Source organism: Trachurus trachurus (assembly GCF_905171665.1).
Source record: "Trachurus trachurus genome assembly, chromosome: 19".
NCBI classification, from domain to species: Eukaryota; Metazoa; Chordata; class Actinopteri; order Carangiformes; family Carangidae; genus Trachurus; species Trachurus trachurus.
Genome location: NC_139913.1, coordinates 7,589,221 through 7,601,729, shown reverse-complemented (window position 1 = coordinate 7,601,729; position 12,509 = coordinate 7,589,221). Strand labels below are relative to the sequence as shown.

Genomic DNA, 12,509 nt, shown 5'->3' with positions numbered 1-12,509 from the left:
TTGGGTTGTAAGTCCTGTAAGAAGTCTGATTTTTACTGGAACTCCCCAGGGTTCAGTCCTTGGTCCTACTCTTTTCTAATGTTTCTTTCTTTCCTTTGGCTCCTCAATTAGTAGTTTTATCATTTTCACATGTAAACAGCTGTACCATGACTTTCTCCAGCTAGCTCACCCAACAAACTAGAACGTGCTTAGTAATAAATAGTTTGAATATTTAATCTGTACTATTTTTACAAGATCAACAGAAAAAAATCATTGGTGTTTTAGTTTTTTATTATCTTGTTTATTTTAATGTACTGTTCCCAGTCTTTGCTGATTGTCAGGGTTGATCTAAAGTGTAGTAAGCAAGACTTTAAACTTTAAACAAGATCAGTGTTATTCTCTCTACTCTGAATGCAGGACGGTTTGAAATACTCTTGATCACACGCACCAGCCCCACCTTACATTTCTGAATTGCTGTGTTCCCTGGCCACAATGACATCACAAAGTTCTCACAGGTTTCCTAACCTAAGGCCAGCTGGTGTTCCCAAAAACTAGGGTAAAAGGCAAGCAACCACAGGCTGCAACTGTCATCACAAAATTAGTGGATAGTTTAAAAAAAGCTGTTTAAAACTCACTCATGGTTTCCTCTATTTATATCTTATGTTTTTTAAGTTTTAACTTCTATTTCAGTTCCTCCTCTGTCCAGCTCTGTGGAAGATCATTCAAGTATAATGTAAAAAGTCGCTGTATTCTCTGTGTCCGTAAGCTTGTGGAGCTGCAGTCTGACTCATTAGCAGCTTCTCCCTGCACTTCCAGCGCCAGAGTTATCAAGTCTAACTATGGCAATTTAGTTCTTCTCCTCTAATGGGGCCTGTGAAGTAACTTCTGTGAACTCGTCCTCTCTCTGCACCACAAGTATTATAAAGTGGCCAGACTGACCTGATTGACTGTCGCATCTCACAAAAGAGGACAAGAACAGGTCACTCACCTCTCCATCCAGCCAGCATTGGAAAAAGTGAGCTGTCGCCGACGCCTTGCTATTTCTGCTGATGCTTGGAGACTTTGTCAACAAGATCTAATCAACAGACATGATGAACTCAGTGATTGAGTCTATCATTCTCTCCCAACCGGATGACGTCAACGCTGCACTGATGTCTTTTCACCAAGTACATCTGAGTGCTTTTTATATTGTTCTGAGAGGCTTTAGACCAGGGGTGTCAAATTGTGACCCACCGAGAGGCATAATATTGTTAAAATTGCACATTTTTCTCTAGAAATTTCATGTTTTTCATAATGTTTTTTTAAAGGATAGTTCACAAAATGTACTGTAAACATCTTAATAATATACTTGTACTTTTTTTGCACTAAAACAAAGGGAAAAATTTAGAGTATTGGTTTTTAATAGGTTATTACAGTAATAATAATAATAATAATAATAATAATAATAATAATTCTTTATTTATATAGCACTTTTCGCAGCACAAAGTCACAAAGTGCTTCACAAAACATAATAAGACAACACAACAAAGTGCAGCAGAGTGCTTCACAAAACATAATAAGACAACGCAGTATATACAAAGATGAAGAGCATGAAGAGATGAAGAGTATGTTATTATTTTACTGTTCCGGTCCGGCCCACTTGAAATCAAATTGCGCTCTATGTGCCCCATACAATAAAATGCTGCTTTAGACCCTTGGACCGTATGAGACGACACAGCTACAATGCACATGTGCGTCTTTGTCAAATCACCCTTGAAAACATCTAGAACCTCTGTGCCGTCTGATAGAGCTATTGGCTGACAGATGGTCAGTGAGCTCTCAGCTCAATAATCTTTTCTTTCATTACTGAAAATGTATCCTTGCAACGAACGTCGGGTGAACAGTGAGCAAAAGGCAGACTTCTCAATGCAATCTGGGAACAAAAATATGAGTTCAAATTAGCAATTTATTCTGTATTCCCATCCATCGTTTTCATGTCACCATGGCCTCATCAGGTCAACAAAATAGAGTGGAGATAAAGAGCAAGATAGAAAGGAAACTGTGAATACAAGGCAACGCTGAACTCAAAATGGTCCTTCATTAAAAGTACTTGTCAGAAAATATCCGATACGTATGCGGAGGTCACATTGTTAAATAAAATCTTATTCTTGCACACCCGGTAGATCAGCTAGTCTGAAAACAGTTAATTAAAATTGTGTATGTAAGAAAAATGTCTTATCTTGTTCGCTTTTTCATCCAAAACTCTAAATCAGCAAACTGACTTAGACCCTTATTCAAAAGACCATTTCAGAAGAAATGCAAGACGTTTGAATGCCTTCTTACATTTTCACCTCCATTCAAATTTTGCAGGTGTGAGGAAAATTGAATTTCACTTCAAAGATCACACACACTCTACGCCTGTCAAAGATATGTTTGGTCTTCTTTCGATATGCTCTGGTGGGAAAATCCTGAGGTGAAACCAGACTTGACCACCCGGGTCCTGTCTGTCTCCTGTGTGTCTTTGTGGATTTCCTCTGAAATGAACATTATTAATTCCCAGTAGGTGTCAAAGCTCCATGTCCCACCACAGACTAGTTTGGCAAACTCTCTGTGATCCGTTCTCTGTGCATGCTGGGATACGCTTCAGCTTATAATGAGCTTGAAGGGGATGAGGAAGACTATAAATTGAACTATGATAAAATATAATAATTAGGGAATCTGTGTGTGCAGTGTGTAATAAATGGCAATAATGAAAAAACATGCTATATCAGTAGAACAGTAATCGGCAGTCTTCTTGATGGATCTACACCCAAGTCGAAGGGTTTGCCCATGATGACAACATACAGCAAGAGTCGCGCTAATTGACTTGCACTCAGTTGCCAGTTTATGTGCAAACTTTAAGAACTTGTATTATGTGAGATCCCACTGCGATGACAGATAATAGTGTAATTTCCTGACCCCCTTTAGATGACATGTCAGTTCACTGTCACTACACGGAAGCAACAGATGGCAGCGGCTCCACAGAGAGCCACGGTTCTTCCCCCGCTCACAGAGGGCTTTTCTCTTAGATTTCCTTTATTTAGCGTATGTGCATATATATAGGTTCTTATACTGTGGAGTAGAGCTGGGATACTTTGATGTATGCTCAAGCATGCAACTCAATTAAATAGAGTAGAATAGAAGTCTTTATTGTCATCGCACTAATGCAACAAGATTGGAGATGCTACTCCTAAGGGAAAAAACAACACACATCCGTACACATCCATGTGTTAAAATTAAAATTGATGTAAAACATCATGACACATATTAGAAATTGATGTAAGGACATCATAACACAACGATAACACCATTGCATAAGATAATAGTGCAATGCTGCATCAGGCAGCAATAATGTGCAAACAGCAAATGACAATAGTAACGCGCAAACTGGCCTGGGAGAAGAAATTGTTTCTGAATCTGGATGTGTGCGTTTTGATGGACCGATAGTGTCTGCCTGAAGGCAGTAGCTGAAAAAGTGTATTGCCAGTTTGATTCAATCATTTAAGAAAAGTTATTTTCATGACTTTCGACAACTAGATCTTGCTTTTGCAGCGTGTCAAAGACGATGGAGTAATACTGCAGGATCAACCAGAATGTGTATGGAGATTATAGATGGAAATATCATTGTGTTCGAATGATGTCTCCAACAGAGCTGTTGGTGGTTACTAATTACATCCGAGCCCCCTGTAGAAGACAGTTTGCTTCATTTCCGAACAAAGACAGTAACAGTGTAGAGAGCTCAAATCCTGTCCATCTGTCTTGTTCCATCAGCCTGCACAACAGGAGACGGGGGAACAGCTAGACCTGGACAAAGCTCACTACTTAACTGCGATTGTTAATTCCAAACTGCAAAAACAACATTTTTACAACATACTATGAGCCCACCCAATGCCAGTTGCTGAGCAACAGATGGAGTCTCCAGGACACCATTCCTGCCATGTTTTTTTTTGTCTTAGTTCATCAATAATGATGATAATAATCATGACAGTTTTTAATAAACAGCCTACAATTCGGTCTGTGCTCAAAGGTCCAAAGTGTCATTTGTGTTGTAGTTGTTTGCTGTGATCTGGCTGGTCATGATTTACTTACATTACCTGCACCTCTTGTTTTTTTTGTTTTTTTTTGTCTGTCAGGCTTGGTATGGAGCACGATGGCCAGGGAAACCGCTGTGCTGATGAGACCAGTATGGGGAGCATCATGGCACCACTCGTCCAAGCAGCTTTCCACCGCTATCACTGGTCACGCTGCAGCAAGCAGGAGCTCAATCGATACATCCAGTACATTCTGCTTCTACCATTCTCTGATTTCTCATTTTTCTCTTGTCCCCTCATGGGTTTAATGCTGCGCCTCTTATGTATGAAGCAGCTCAATGTGTTATTGATTTTTTTTTTAAAACGGCTTCTTCCTCTGGTGTCCAAAGATCTCACATTATAACAAGTTCTATTGTTCCCATCTTTCCCTCAGCTCCTACGACTGCCTGCTGGATGACCCTTTTGAACACAAGTGGCCCAAGCTTCCTGAGCTCCCTGGAATAAATTATTCTATGGACGAGCAGTGCCGTTTTGATTTTGGTGTTGGCTATAAAATGTGCACCGCTGTAAGTCCCTGTAATCCCTAAAATATTGATTTATTGATTTGACTTGTTCGTTTCTCCCTTTGCAAGTCAACAGGAATCCTGAAGTCCCCTTGCGTGTAGATAAAGACCCAAAGCATGATGCAGCATTACAAGAGATAACAAGTAATAATAATAACGGTGAATTCCAATTCCTGTCTTAACCCTCAAGCTCAACTCTTAATCTTAGGAGCCCTCAAAACCAAGTGTTAACCAGGTTATTTTGTGACTTAGAAATGGGACACGACCCTTAAATGGAGATGACATTAGCTCGGTCATCTTATAACATTATCGGCGCTAACATTTTACATACAGTAGGCTGTATCTTAATAAAACAGCTTAACAACTACAGTACATTACAGCTGAGAAAAATGACCATTTTGTAACTAAACGATAGCAACATGGCTTGTCCGCACCAGCTGGCTATTAACAAAATTTGAAGTGAAAATACGCAATGCATTCTGGGTAGCCCTTGCTCCTAAGGGTGGTGTCGAAGAATCTCAATATTGAGGGCTATTATACAGCCCTTACTGTAAACTTGTCCCTCAACTTGACATTCTGAGAATCAGTACAGCACTAGCACTAAGCGTGAGTGTGCATTTTTGAGATTGAGGGTTAAAATAGGAATTGGAATTCACCCTCAGTCTTCGGATTTCAAGGCTTAAAGCAGACAATAAGGCATACCAGCTAAGTCATGTCAAGAATCCAATTTAAAAAAATTCAGACACACACCCCTTCTTAGATTTAAGCCCAGTAAGGGTATATTTTCCTGCTGTGGCGTGACAAACCTGAATGAATGACTGTGTTTACTCATCCCTGTGTCCGGTGAGAATAGCTCAAGCTCAGTATTGCTGTTTCCTCACTCAGTTTCGAACCTACGACCCTTGCAAGCAGCTGTGGTGCAGCCACCCTGACAACCAGTACTTCTGTAAAACAAAAAAAGGACCTCCAGTGGATGGAACCGAGTGTGCACCAGGAAAGGTGGGAAATGTTTCTGAGTCAGCTTTGAATTGAAATTTTAAATGTACAACGGCCGCAAAGTGGAGCTCTCAGGAGGTTGGAGGCAGAGAGGGACTATTGGTTTCTGGTGTGACTTGTCCTTTCTCTTGTTTTGTTTTTTTCTCCAGTGGTGTTTCAAAGGACATTGCATCTGGAGATCCAGCCAGCAGCCTCAGGGCCACGATGGGAGTTGGAGCTCGTGGTCAAAGTTCGGCTCTTGCTCCAGAACATGTGGAGGTGGCATTCGTTCCCGCAGCAGACAGTGCAACAACCCTCCGTGAGTACTGATTCTGGGTGGCAAAAGGAGCGCGCACTGAAACTAAATCTACTACTTATTCAGTAGCCAAATAGATTTTATGATCTGTGAGCTCATCCAACGCATGACGACATACTGTAAGAGCGTGACTGCCGAGCTGGAGAGCAGACCCGGTTTCTGATCCAGCGCTGGCGAACTTGAAAGTGTTCATGAGTGTGAGGTCTGCCATTTTGCTACTTTTTTTTAAAACTTTAATACTTTAATGAGACGATATTTTCACCAGTTTCCATCTGGGTTTTTTTTGTTTTGTTTTTTTTTGTTCACCCCCACGGGACACAATGAAGCATTTATCTTGATTCAAGACCTTTACAGAATCACGGTGTTCTGCAAAGTAAATGGGAACAAAATTATAAAACCACACAGAAGTTGTACTCTACGTTCATAAAAAATGACCGTTCAGCAGGGGTTTCTCAATGCTGTTGAAGTACAATAGTCTCTCACGGTGCAACACAAAAGGGTGTGGATTAGTTTCTCACGGCTAGAAGGAAATAAAACCCTCAAAAAGCTTAGAAAACAAAACAGAACTATTACAAGTGCAGCACATGTCAGTGTTGTTGCTGTGCATGCGTCTGAACAATATAGGACATACTGTACTAAGTATGTGGCTAAGTATTAAGCCTTTATCACAGATGACATTTGGACTCGTCGCTGTAGGAAAACACAGGTGCACGTAATAAAAAGAGTGTTGGCTGAGTTCCACTTCGCTGCTTCCGTTTCAGGCTCCTTGTATTGTTCACGCTGGCCCGCTGCCACTAACGGCCTGTCATACTGTGACACTTGAACACAACAGAGCCATTGTTGGTGCTGCTTAGTAACACCTGCGACAAGTCAAAATCTCTGCTTTGGCCAGTTAATTAACTTTCACCTTCAAAATCTCAGCAGCTCGGACCAGACCTTCACAATAAAAGCCACCCTAGAGTGATATGGTCCATGTAGCACTGAGTATGGATAGATGATCTGTTAGGGAGTAGGAGGGAAACACTTTTCTACTGTTAAAGCTTACATTAACAATGAAATCGCTGTGTTTTTATCACTTACTGTAAACATGCCATATTTTTTGTCCATTTCATCCTCCATTATAAATGTGGGCTTTAGGGCCTTTGGTACATTTGCTCTATCTCATAAAATCCCCATCCTCTTTCAGTACATGCACTTTCAATTTCCTATCTGTGATACACTTACAATTGATTTGAGGGAAAAAATCATGAAAAAAGTATCATTTTGTGTTTGTCATTGATCAGGCCTGCCTACGGTGGTCGAGATTGCCCCGGCTCTGCTTTTGACTACCAGATGTGCAACACCGAGGAGTGTGCTGGCCCTTACGAAGACTTCCGTGCCCAGCAATGTGTCCAGAGGAGCAACAAATACCACAAAAACATAAAGCACACCTGGCTGCCATATGAGCACCCAGATGGTAAGTCTATGAAGTGCAAAGCAAAGTTGGCTCCGTGCTTCAGAGGTGAGCTGAAAAAGTTTCTCGCAAAGTGGACAGATGATATTTGCAGGAACAGCTGCTTGCACGCATATTCAGAGGGAGGTGGGAGTTTTCTGTCCACTGTGTCCCATCACGTGTGCTGATGCTTTTGTCAGACTCTGAAGATATTTGGATGCGTGCTCTTGTGTGTTTTCAGAAGGCCGAAAGTGTGAGCTCAGCTGCAAGTCAAAGGAAACAGGAGAGGTGGTGTTCATGAACCAGGTGATGCACGATGGGACTCGCTGCAGCTACACAGACCCCTTCAGTGTGTGCGCACGAGGAGAATGTCTGGTACGTCTTTACTGCCACTTTGTGCACTCTTGGCATCTCTGAGACATGTAAAAAGTGGAGACTGTCCTTTTTCAACCTCCCTCAATGAGAAATCCAGAATTTAGGAATATGCAAATGTTTTTCTTTTCAAACAATTGAAGGCGTCTTATTCTAAACCCTAAAGATTAAAGATGTAATATTAAACTGAGAGAAACTTTCTTTCTTATGTAAGTAATCAAACAAACAAACAAATCACAGTTTAACTTGACACAGACTTTAAATGTCACATATTTGGTAAATATGAGTCACACTGAGTGAAATTTCATGTTAAAACCTAAATTGAAAAACAAAATCTTGTTTTAATTAACATTTTAATATTGCATTTAAACTAGCTGGCTTGTACATTCATTAGTGTTTCATTATGAAAACACATTGACTTTCTATGACAGTTTTAAACAAGAAAGCATATTCTTGCAGTGAAGTTGTGGGTTGAATACCTAATTATCATTAAATTACTAGTTTATAAAGTTTAATGACTATTATATCATACGTGATTTTTTTATATTAGTATAATCTAATGATGAATAACACTTGATAAATACCATTTTACCATAGGGAGTACTCAGGGTGCACTTTGAAAATAACAGGAAGAGCTAGTCACACATAAATTGATTTCTAAACTAAAAAAAAACAGACATATATTATATTTTGCCTCTTTATTAACCTTGAGCATAAATTTGTGTCTTTCATTGCTCGTAGCTCAGTCACTTAGTGTTTTGGCTGCACTGTTAGTGTGTTTCCAGTATGCATCATCCTCCACCAGACTCCCATCCAGATGTGTGCAGCTTTTTTCCCATGGCATCATTCTCCCAGCGGAGTAACGTCAGTCTGGATAACAGCCAGAGGCACAGTTTACCCTGATTTGATTGACTGTCTTCTCCTCCTTTCCTCCCTCACAGCACGTCGGCTGCGACAAGGAGGTTGGCTCGTACAAACAAGAGGACAAATGTGGAGTGTGCGAGGGGGACAACTCACACTGTCGCACCGTGAAGCTGACGCTCACCAAGACGCCCAAAAAGAACGGTAATTATCCACTACATGGACACACATCAGCAGCTATGCTTCATTAGAGTTATTATGCCACACGGTTGTCATCATTTACACTCAAAACCACTCATCCAGAGGCCATAAATACACCTCAGTCTTCTATCTCAGTGTCCTGCTTCAGAAATAATTGGCTGATATTACACCCCGGTGCAAGGACGTGCTGTTTCAGCCTCTCAACTGAATCGTGCTGTGTCTCCTTCTATTGTTAGGGATGCTGAAAATGTTTGACATCCCAATAGGAGCACGCCACATTGTTATTGAAGAGAATGAAACCTCTCCTCATATTATTGGTAAGTGTCTCCCAAATCCTTTCCACAATTGCTACTCACTTAAAAATTATTTGCAAATAAGTTTTTCATATTATTTCTTGTACATATCATATCAAATTATCATATTATGACTTGTACCCGAAAGTGTGTGCACTCGCACATTTATCCAACCAACCATGGCTTCTCACTATCAGGGAACTGCTGAGCCAGAATTGGACTTGCAGCTTTCCACTACATAACACGCTGTGTCTGTCTTTCTCTGTTGAATAGAGAACTCAAAAGACAACATGAAAAACTCAGGGAGAGTGAAGCAGTCGTTAACTTAGCTCAGCGTGTTAGAAAACTGCTCGGAGCTTCTGAGGTTCGGTTTTATGAGGCTCAGTGAGGTCCAAAGTGAAAACTTAAAGGTTGTAATAAATGTAGCTCATAGTGTAAGTCTGGCCCATTGGCTCAGGGTTTCAGAGGTTTCAAAGCTTTTTGGGTTGTGGGTTAAGTTATCAGGGAAGTAAGTGACATTTTGTTGTTTGACTTCCAAGGAGCCAGAAGGACCGCTGAGAAGTTCTGAGGTCAAGGGTTTGATCACTGGGGCCAAACCATTGAAGTCAATAACAAATACTGCTCAAGTTTTCTTTTCACAACTACCTCAGAGTTTGGGATATTTAAGGGCATGAGTCTGAGCTTCCACCAAGACCAAAGCTCAAAGACTCAACGGGTCTAAGGAATACAGCTGAGAAGTGTCTGACCCAACAGCTCATGGCGTTTGATCATTTCCCTCCTTTTTTAAAGTTGACTCAAGTGTCTCTGAACTCAGTGTGTTAAAGTTCAGGTTTTACTGAAATGTGAAAGTTTTGACAAAACTTTTAAAACTCAAGTTGCAACTATAATATACATATACTACTGTATTGACCTACTGGTACTACTATCTTGTAGTTCCTAGTAGTTCCCCTCTTTGATAGGCAGACATGCAGGGTTGTAGGTCACCTATTGACAACTTGACAAAAGTTATGCAGGTATGTTCATTGTTTTGGAAGAAAATCTTAAATAAAAGGGTTGTATTTGTATTTGCACTGAAATGCACTGAAATAGTGGGTCACATTTGGTTGGTGTAGTCCACTGTTAGTATTGTGTGTGTGCGTGTGTGAGAGAGAAAGAGACCATGTCACATAACTGTATTTGCTAGGTTATTTACCCTGTGAGACTAGCAGGGTAATTTAATTGATTGTTTCAGACATGAACACAGGGTCACCGAGTTCAACCTCTTTATTCAATAAAGAGGAACATTAAAAGGTCAGAACACACACACAAACAAATACAACAAGCTCTGACCTCATTTGTCCAGATTTTAACACTATTTGGGGGAAAAAAAGAAAAAAGATCTACAGAAAGAGATGCTGTTAAGATGCAACAGCTTGTTCCGCCCTCTACTGACACCGTATCATTTTCTGTTGTTGGGTCGTAAATAAACTTTACACACTTCACAACCACAGATGGACAAAGTTAATAGTCGAATCCAAGACAAGACAACAATAGTCATAAGTAGCTGGTGAAAGTGCAGCCTAAGATACAAATGAGTAAATCAGAGGATTCAATTGTGCAGTGATAGTGTTTCAGCAGTAGTTATGACATGACTGATAGATAAAGCTTACACTACAACCAGAAACCAAATGTAGATGAACGTCATCAAACACTTACATTACTGGGATCATCTCTGACCTCTGCACAGACAACCACTGGCTGAATACTTTAAAGAAAGTATGTGCTGCAGATCTACAGTTGTTGCAATAAAATATGAAATAATCAGATAAAAGAAAAAAGGAAGAAAGAAAATGAGAAAAAACAACAAATGACAACAAAAGAAAACAACATATGTATAAAGACACACCAACCTACAGTAACTCCTGAAACATCCACATTGTCTGCTGTTCAGTAAGTTTTAAACAACAGAGCTAAACGTGTCTCCTCTGTTTCACCTCCTCTAAAGATTTTAGTGGAATTAATGATCTTTGTGGAACAAAATGAAAAATAAAAATCAGTGGTGAGGATGAGGATTATACTTCAGAGAAGTCCACTGTGACCACTGTGGTTACATCTACTTTCTTCCCCCAAGGAGCAACTCTTCAAAGACAGCTTTTAAACATAAAGAGCATATTTGATGATCAAAGAAAATACTTTTAGGAGAGTATTCCTTTACATTCATTTTTGAGATTAAAGAGAATGCCAGGACGCAAGGTTTATAAATAATTGCCATGCACACAGTAATATGTAGCCTTTTTTTTCTTAAACAATGAGTACTATAGGGTTGTCATGTGTATTCTAAGTCTATTATCGTGCCTTGTGGGATATGACAGATGTCTAATTATCACAGGAACTATTGTTGTGATGTGAAAACAGGAGCTTTAAATTGCAGCTGCATGTACATTATTGAACAAGATAGGCTTTACAGTATATATTCTATGTACCGCAAGTGCAATTTGCACATTAAAGAAGCACAGCATCTTCAGGTCTGTGAAAACGTGACAGACTTGTATCTTTGTGCTCACAATAGCTCTCTGTGTGACTGATGAGGCAACATCATCATGGCATTATTTCGCCAAACCCGTCTTCTCTTCTCTTTTCCTCTCTGGCTTTTATTAGCTCATGGGAAGAGGAGATGACACACAACTTGGGAGGAATTACTGTTGGCTAACCACGACGCCAAACATCTCAAAATACATACTGACACAATCCCCCTCCCTCTTAAAGGAAAATCTCTTGGCGAGGGATGGGTTCCTCCTGAATTTCTGATCAATTTTTGAGATTTTTTAATGAATGAAACTCAAAACTACACGATGTGCACTCATTCTTTCCCACCACACATGCATAAAATACTTTCTCTCTTCATCACTGACAGCTGTGAAGAATCAAGTTACTGGAAACTTCATACTGAATGCAAAAAGTGAAGACGCTGAATCAAAGACCTTCATTGAAAATGGTCTACAGTGGGAGTACTCCACGGACGCCGAGAAGGAGAACCTAAAAACGAGCGGGCCTCTGCACGAAGGCATTGTAGTTCTGGTGGGTGGGACTGGATCGTCTATTGTTGCTTTGCTTTTTCCTCGGATTCATTATATATTAACCTAAGAAACATTATTTGTCCTTTAATTGCAGGTCATTCCCCAGGAAGAGGACGTAAAAGTCAGCTTGACGTATAAGTATATAATACATGAAGACCTGTTACCGCTTATTACCAACAACAATGTACTTCTGGCTGAACTGGACACCTATGAGTGGGCACTGAAGAGCTGGTCTCAGTGCTCCAAACCTTGTGGGGGAGGTCAGTGAGTGTATGTGTAATAAAAAGAAAAAAAAAAGAAAATTAAGCTTTAAATTGTAGATCTGTGTGTTTGCTATTTCAATTTTTTTTCGGTGTAAAATTTTATTTTCCCTGTTTCATTTAATTATAAATCAAACATGTTTAGATTTTTT

The 12,509-nt window shown here is 40.0% G+C and overlaps 1 protein-coding gene across 4 annotated transcripts in view; it reads left to right on the top strand.

Moving 5' to 3' along the window:
* The window catches only part of adamts14 (ADAM metallopeptidase with thrombospondin type 1 motif, 14), a 45,438-nt gene that overhangs the window by 27,629 nt on the left and 5,300 nt on the right, over window positions 1-12,509 (top strand). For all 4 annotated transcript variants that reach the window (XM_083994495.1, XM_083994494.1, XM_083994493.1 and 1 more), the window contains 10 exons: window positions 4,131-4,274; window positions 4,462-4,594; window positions 5,477-5,590; window positions 5,737-5,885; window positions 7,166-7,338; window positions 7,556-7,689; window positions 8,628-8,751; window positions 8,985-9,065; window positions 11,935-12,098; window positions 12,192-12,357. In XM_083994495.1, coding sequence (XP_083850621.1) covers window positions 4,131-4,274; window positions 4,462-4,594; window positions 5,477-5,590; window positions 5,737-5,885; window positions 7,166-7,338; window positions 7,556-7,689; window positions 8,628-8,751; window positions 8,985-9,065; window positions 11,935-12,098; window positions 12,192-12,357 — 1,382 coding nt within the window. The remainder of the gene's footprint in view (window positions 1-4,130; window positions 4,275-4,461; window positions 4,595-5,476; window positions 5,591-5,736; window positions 5,886-7,165; window positions 7,339-7,555; window positions 7,690-8,627; window positions 8,752-8,984; window positions 9,066-11,934; window positions 12,099-12,191; window positions 12,358-12,509) is intronic.